This window comes from Heliangelus exortis, chromosome 27 (assembly GCF_036169615.1).
Source record: "Heliangelus exortis chromosome 27, bHelExo1.hap1, whole genome shotgun sequence".
In the NCBI taxonomy this organism is placed as follows: domain Eukaryota; kingdom Metazoa; phylum Chordata; class Aves; order Apodiformes; family Trochilidae; genus Heliangelus; species Heliangelus exortis.
In genome coordinates, this window is record NC_092448.1 from 1,048,803 (window position 1) to 1,056,069 (window position 7,267).

The window sequence follows — 7,267 nt, forward strand, 5'->3', positions numbered from 1 at the left end:
CGGTCTTGGCAGCTTTGTCCTCTTTGTCCCCTGCCCTGGGCTGGCCCAGCTCTGTGCAGCCTGGCCCCCGCCCTGCCTTTTATTCCCTCGGCCCTCGGCCCCCCTCCTCCTGTTCCGGGAAATAACACCGAAAGTGAAAGTCGGGGCTGAGGAGGGAGGAGGAAAACCCGAGCCAAGCCGGGTCAGCAGCACAGCATGAAATCTCCGAGCAGGTGTGGGAGACAAAGATGGGAACCTAAGGGAAGGAGCAGGAAGGGCAAACAAGGGCTGCAGAACCAAAGCCCAGCTCGGCACCTCCGAGCAGCAGCACTCGGGGACAGAGTTACCCCCAGCCTGGGACAGAGACGTCCCCGTGTCCCCCTCCCCCCCACACCCCTTCTGCTCCCTTGCCACTTGATTTCTGCCCAGCACGCCTTTCTCTAGCGTGGAAGGGATGCTGGAAGCTGGGAGCAGCTCATCCTGGAAGGAAGGTCCCAGCCCTGGCTCTCCTGCTTCAGCTGCATCCTTTCTGCAAGCCCCTGGCACTGACCCCACACTCCTGGGTCCCCTCGGGTGCCTGGGAGCCCTCCCACCCCTCGGATCCCTGCCCAGACCCAAGGAGCCTTCCACATTCTCTGCTCCAGCTCGAAGGCTGCTGCTGAAGGCACAGAGGGATGGAGGAAGGCACAGACATTGCCCCCTCTGTGTCCCCCCCCACAGCAGGGACACAATTTGTCACCCACTGACCCTCTCCGGGTGCTGGCACTCAGCCCTCACTCACACCAGTTCTTCCCAGTAGCTTGTTCTGGAGACACAAAGCATTCCCCAGCCCGGTGCCAGAGAGGACTCAGGAGATGGAAGATCCTGCAGCTCAGGAGGAAAAAACGGTGAAAAAGTGGGCAGAGAACTCGAGAGGACTGCAAGGGGCTGAGGCTCTGAGGGGGCAAAATGACAAGTGCCAAAGCCCAACCTGAGGAGGAGGAGGAAGAGGAAGAGAAGGAGGAAGAGGAAGAGAAGGAGGAAGAGGAAGAGAAGGAGGAAGAGGAAGGGGAAGAGAAGGAGGAAGAGAAGGAGGAGGAAGAGAAGGAGAAGAACAAGAATTAGAAGGAGAAGGAGAAGCAGAAATGCAGGGAGGAATTCCATCCTGGGTGGGATGCGGGGGGAAAGGCGGACGAGAAGGTTGAGGGCACTCCAGCCCTTTGTGGGAAAGCAGAACCTGTCTTGTGCTTTGGTTTCACTTTCTTGGAAGGAGCTGTTTGTGCAGGGTGGGAGAGGAGAGGCTCTGGGGTGGGCGTTCAGCCTTGGACCCAACAATTTGGCTCCGTTGTGTCCAGGAGAGGCAGAGCCCCAGCTCGGTGGGTGGGAGGGAGACATCGCTGTCCTTGTCCATCCTTCCTGGGATGCAGGGGGAAAGAGGGATGAGGGGAAGGCTGAGGTCCAGAACACTTTGCTTTGCCTCAGCGTTCAGTTGGTGAGGGGGTCCCAGTCCCCTGAGCTGGCAGGAGGGGAGGGGAGCACTTTGAATCCCCCATAACCCAAGAGGAGGTGCTCAGCACCCTTCTGCACCACTTGGACACACACAAACCTCTGGTACCACTTTGGGATCCACCCAAGGCCAATCCCAGCACCTGGATGAGATCCCAGGTTTATCCCATGCTGGGTGCCAGGAAGCCAGCACCCCATCCTGTGGAAGCTCCAGGGACAATGGGTCCCCACGGGTGTCTGCTGTCCCTGGTGGGCGCAGATGGAGGAGGGGGCTACAGCTGAGAAGGGGCAATGGTTTCCCACGGGAGTGACTCCCATTTCCAGCCCCTCCCCTCTCCTCTTCCCAGTGCAGTTGTCATTCTTTCCCAGAGAGACGGAGGCATGGAGGTGACAGACCCACATCTCAATCAACCTCTGAGGTTATTCCAGCTCAGTGTCACTGTTTGGGTCCTCTCAGGCTCGGTGGTGGCCCTGGGAGGACCTGGTGGGTTCAGATGTTGAGGCTCACAGGTGACAGCACAGAGATTATTGGGGTTTGGAAGGTCAAGGCTTTCACAGAACAAGGGGGCTTGGTTTTCTCTGTCTTGGCTTCTGCCATTTCAGCCAGGATTGTCTCCAGCCATCCCTCTCCTTCTGCTCCCCTTGCTCCTCCTCGCCCAGCCTTGGGGCTGGGATCCTTCAGTGAGCTCCAGATGTTGGAGGTGGCAGCTGACATGACAGTGATCACGGGGGTTTGGAGGATCAGGGTTCTCCTAAAACGAGGGACTTTGGCCCTCATTGTCTTCGTTGCTCTCATGGCATCCAGGATTTTCTCCACCCATCCTTCTCCTCCTCCTCCTCCTCTGGAGCTCTCAGGTTTCACCCCCTGCTTTGATGCTTTGGACCTGGCTTTGCCTTTGCCTTGGCCCTTCCCCAGCTGCTTTTTGGCAGAGGGATCCCATGGAATCACTGGTTGCTGCCTGGAAGGACACAATGGGAGAGGTCTCCCTGAGGACACGGTGGGTTTGGGGTTGGGGGTTTGGGGTTGCATCCTCCCCCCCAGTCTGAGCCCCGTGGGAGTTGAGAGGATCCTTGAAGGGGCATCCAGTCCAACCCCTACAATGAGCAGGGACATTGCAGCCACCCCAGCTACCCCCAAGCCCCATCCAATCTGACTTTGGGGTCTTGGGATCACTGGGCTCGTATAGTGGTTTAAGATGGGAAGGGAACTTGGAAGGTCCACCTGAAGCCATTGCAGCCTCCAGCCTCACCTGACAGGAGATCTTTTCCTCTTCTTTGGACCCGTGACTCTGGGGAAGTCTTGAGTAGGGTTTGGATCAGGAGGAAAGACCATCCCAGGAAATCCCACTGGAACTAGAAAGCAGAGAAGTTTTCCCACTCAAGAATCTCCTGTGTGATGGAAAGGAGCCAGGAGCTGCTTTGCCCTTTCCTACCTTGTACAAGAGGTAGAAAACTCTCTCTCCTCATCATCTCATCCTCACCAGGGCCTTCTCTTGAGATGTTGAGGAGAGGATCCTCACCAGGGTCTTCTTTGGAGATGCTGAGTAGAGGATCCTCACCAGGGTCTTCTTTGGAGATGCTGAGAAGAGGCTTGGGCCGAGGTTTGGACACAACCTCCATTTCAAACCTGGATGAGGAGCAGACACTGACATCACCCAGAGCACCACCAGCCCTTGCTGCTCACCAGGGTCTCCTCCTCACAGGCAGATTTTTGGCACTGTTTTCCCAGAGCCCACCATGCCCCATCCCTGAGGGTCCATCACTGGGGAGTGGAGTCACCCAGCAAAGGGCTGGAGGCCAAGGTCAGAAGCAAATGTCACCTCAATTCCTGAGTCTTTCCCATCTGATGGGCCCTGTGGGAGCAGCCTGGGGACATTCCAAGGGGCTGCTGTCTTGTGTCCCCAGGGGGGGGACACTCATGGTCACTCCTGGCTCCCTCTCTGCCAACAGCAGCTCCAAAGTACTCACTGGGGGAAGATGATGACGTGGCCAGAGAACGTCAGGGAGGCCACAGGGACCACTGGGGACACAACTGTGTTCAGCAGCTGGGGGACCTGCAGGGGAGGAGCAGAGGGATGGCAGGATGTCCTCGGTGGGGCTGAGGCCCTCAGTGGTGGAGAAACAAGAGGTGTTGGGACCGTGGCTCTCATTGGCCCAAGTGGCCACGTCCTGATGGCCCCCGTGCCCTGGGACCCTCCAACCCCAAGGCTCACCTGGAAAACAGCTTTTTCCAAGTTCTCCTTCCCAGACATCCTCTCCAGGAAGCTGTAGGAGAACTTCATGTGCACCTTTGTGCCTTCTATGAGGAGCACCCCAAGGTCCTTCAGGATGAGGGCAACGTTCTGCCCCTTCCCCAGGCAGTGAGAGAGCAGGGATGTGGTGCCTTGGATGCAGCATTCCACTTTCCGTCGGGACACACAAGTGGCTGTGGCCACCTTGGAGTATTTGAGGGGTTCCATCTCCTTGTTGCCTGGAAAAACCAGAGGAGAGGGATGGAGATGTTCAACTCTCATGGAGCTTCTGTGGTTCCCACTCGGGGATCCCGGGACACAACCACGTCCAGGGCTTCCTCCCCCATCTTACTGGGCAGGTAGGACTCGTTGTCCCTCAGGTTGTGGGCAACTGCAAGGTTCCTGGCCAGGTGAAACTGAGGCCTCTGTAGAGTCACAACCTCCTCTCCAACCTGGATCTGCTCGGGGACCACATCGAAGGATCCGAGGGCGGGAATTCGGATCCCCTGGACCAGGAGGGAAGAACCAGAAAGGGTGAGGAGAGGACAGAGGGATGGAGCTCTGGGTTGGATCCTGCCCTCTCCTGCTCTGCAGAGGCACAGCCTGGGGCAGAGGGTCCTTTTTCCTCCAAAGAAACATCCGAGAGGTCTCCAGTGACCAGAACGAGCCCTGTGGCACCTCCCAGAGGTGACCCCACGTGGCAGAGGTGTCCACGGGTGGGGAATTCTGGGGGGAGTTTCCTGCTTTTTAGAGGAGGGGAAGAGGAGCTGCAGGGCACATCCTGGGGACAGGGGTATCTGCTCCCCCTCTGGATAAACCAGGAGGGTGTTGACCTACCCTGTGCTGCAGGAGTTGGTCTTGGATGGTGTTGGCCACCGTGTCCCAAATGGATTCTCTCTCTGGAAAGCAAAGGAGACCCAGGTTACAGCCACCAGCACTGCAGCCTCCAACATCTCTGGTGGGAGATGCCATCCTGTACCCTCAGCTGTGATGCTGGGCATCAGGAAGATGGGCTCCAGCCCATCCCAGAAATCCATCTCCGTCCACCTCCTGCAGGAAAATTGCTCCTTAGGGACAAGAGCCACGAGGGAGCTCATCTCCGTGTTCATCCCCTGGGAGCTGCTCCTGAACGCAAGACCCGACACCCCGGGGTCCCTTGGATACCTCCCTGCAGCCCCCTGTGACATCCGAGTCACAGGGCGACCGCTGATTGGCTGCTCGCGTTGTCATGGCAACCTGCTGCCCTCCGGGATAGGGATGCCACCAAACCCCTTCCTCGGGATGGATGGAGCCCCCAGGAGCAGGGGCAGGGATCTCTCCAAGCAGATCCCATTGCTCCAAGCCCCTGGAGCAACCTGACCTTGAACTCTTCCAGCCAGGGAATCACAAGGTGGTTTGGGTGGGAAGGGACCAAGCCCGTAACATGGATGTCTCCAACCTCCCCTTCTCCCCGACCAACCAGGGACTCACAGATTCATTTGGGGTGGAAGAGACCTTTGAAGGTCCCTGGGAACATCTGCAGCCACATCTGGTTGCTCCAAGCCCCATCCAACCTTCACCCTGAACCTTTCCAGGGATGGATGGAGCCTTCACCACCTCGCAGGACAACCCCTTCCTCTGAGCTCTCCCCAACCCCTCCTCTCTCATCCCGGGATGCTCCATCTCTCGGATCGTCCTCGTGGCCTCCTCCAGCAGCTCCATGGCTTCTCCTGTGCTTAGAACCCCAGCACTGGGCAAAAATCCAGTGAAATGGGAGCAGAGGTGGGACCATCCCACCCAGGATGGAATTCCTCCCTACTCCTCCTTTGGCTGTTCGTGGATTTGTAGCAGCATTTCTTGTTCTTGTTCTTGTTTTTGTTCTTGTTCTTGTTCTTGTTCTTGAACGTCCTCCCCCTCCTTCTCCTTCTTTCTCTTCTTTTTCTTCTTTTTCTTCTTCTTCTCCTCCTCCTCCTCCTCCTTCTTCTTCTTCTCCTTCTCCTTGTTCTCCTCCTCCTTCTCCTTCTCCTCCTCTCTCCTTCTCTGACTTCATTTCTTCTCTGACAGCTGCACCCAGATGAGTTTCAAGTTGGGCTTTGGCACTTGTCATTTTGCCCCCTCAGAGCCTCAGCCCCTTGCAGTCCTCTCGAGTTCTCTGCCCACTTTTTCACCGTTTTTTCCCCCTGAGCTGCAGGATCTTCCATCTCCTGAATCCTCTCTGGCACCAGGGCTGGGAATGCTTTGTGTCTCCAGAACAAGCTACTGGGAAGAACTGGTGTGAGTGAGGGCCGAGTGCCAGCACCCGGAGAGGGTCAGTGGGTGACAAATTGTGTCCCTGCTGTGGGGGGGGACACAGAGGGGGCAATGTCAGTGCCTTCCTCCATCCCTCTGTGCCTTCAGCAGCAGCCTTCGAGCTGGAGCAGAGAATGTGGAAGGCTCCTTGGGTCTGGGCAGGGATCCGAGGGGTGGGAGGGCTCCCAGGCACCCGAGGGGACCCAGGAGTGTGGGGTCAGTGCCAGGGGCTTGCAGAAAGGATGCAGCTGAAGCAGGAGAGCCAGGGCTGGGACCTTCCTTCCAGGATGAGCTGCTCCCAGCTTCCAGCATCCCTTCCACGCTAGAGAAAGGCGTGCTGGGCAGAAATCAAGTGGCAAGGGAGCAGAAGGGGTGTGGGGGGGAGGGGGACACGGGGACGTCTCTGTCCCAGGCTGGGGGTAACTCTGTCCCCGAGTGCTGCTGCTCGGAGGTGCCGAGCTGGGCTTTGGTTCTGCAGCCCTTGTTTGCCCTTCCTGCTCCTTCCCTTAGGTTCCCATCTTTGTCTCCCACACCTGCTCGGAGCTTTTTCATGCTGTGTGCTGACCTTCGAGTTCCCTGCTCCCCTTGGCTCGGGTTTTCCTCCTCCCTCCTCAGCCCCGACTTTCACTTTCGGTGTTATTTCCCGGAACGGGAGGAGAGGGGCCGAGGGAATAAAAGGCAGGGCGGGGGCCAGGCTGCACAGAGCTGGGCCAGCCCAGGGCAGGGGACAAAGAGGACAAAGCTGCCAAGACCGTGAGTCCCTTCCCCTCACCCCTCACCCCTCACCCCCACCCACTGCCAGGGACACGGAACCAGAACCCACCCGGGGAGGGGGGGAAGGGAGAGATCCAAAGCTCTGCGGGAATCTGGGACGGCAGAGGGGAAAGGGGTGGTTGGGAGACTCCCTTCAACCCCCTCCCATAACGCCCCAAAAGGCTTCGTCTGCGAGCTGGGGCTCAGCGCAGCTTCCCTGCAATGCTCAGCATCTCCTCTCGGGAGGTTCCGTGGGGAAGAGGCACAGGAGCCTCCAGGAAATGTAGAATTTTGACAGAGTCCCCTGCCAGAGCTCTCCTCTTTTCTCCTCTTTTCTCCTCTTTTCTCCTCTTTTCTCCTCTTTTCTCCTCTCCTCTCCTCTCCTCTTTTCTCCTCTCCTCTTTTCTCCTCTCCTCTTTTCTCCTCTCCTCTCCTCTCCTCTCCTCTCCTCTCCTCTCCTCTCCTCTCCTCTCCTCTCCTCTCTCTCCTCTCCTCTCCTCTCCTCTCCTCTCCTCTCCTCTTTTCTCCTCTCCTCTCCTCTCCTCTCCTCA

The 7,267-nt window shown here is 57.9% G+C and overlaps 2 protein-coding genes across 2 annotated transcripts in view; both read right to left on the minus strand.

The window, feature by feature from the left end:
• Window positions 1-1,861: 1,861 nt before the first annotated feature.
• Window positions 1,862-4,881, minus strand: LOC139787889 (uncharacterized). The gene is made up of 8 exons (XM_071727269.1): window positions 4,675-4,881; window positions 4,533-4,594; window positions 4,048-4,201; window positions 3,678-3,934; window positions 3,433-3,518; window positions 2,898-3,091; window positions 2,715-2,817; window positions 1,862-2,423 (listed from the first exon to the last, which is right to left on the minus strand). Exons 1-8 carry the CDS (start codon window positions 4,802-4,804, stop codon window positions 1,955-1,957), a joined length of 1,455 nt encoding a protein of 484 aa, XP_071583370.1. The 5' UTR covers window positions 4,805-4,881; the 3' UTR covers window positions 1,862-1,954.
• Window positions 4,882-6,285: 1,404 nt separating this feature from the next.
• Window positions 6,286-7,267, minus strand: part of LOC139787636 (EVI5-like protein) — a 15,550-nt gene continuing 14,568 nt past the window's right edge. The window contains 1 exon segment of the mRNA XM_071726896.1: window positions 6,286-6,300. Coding sequence (XP_071582997.1) covers window positions 6,286-6,300 — 15 coding nt within the window.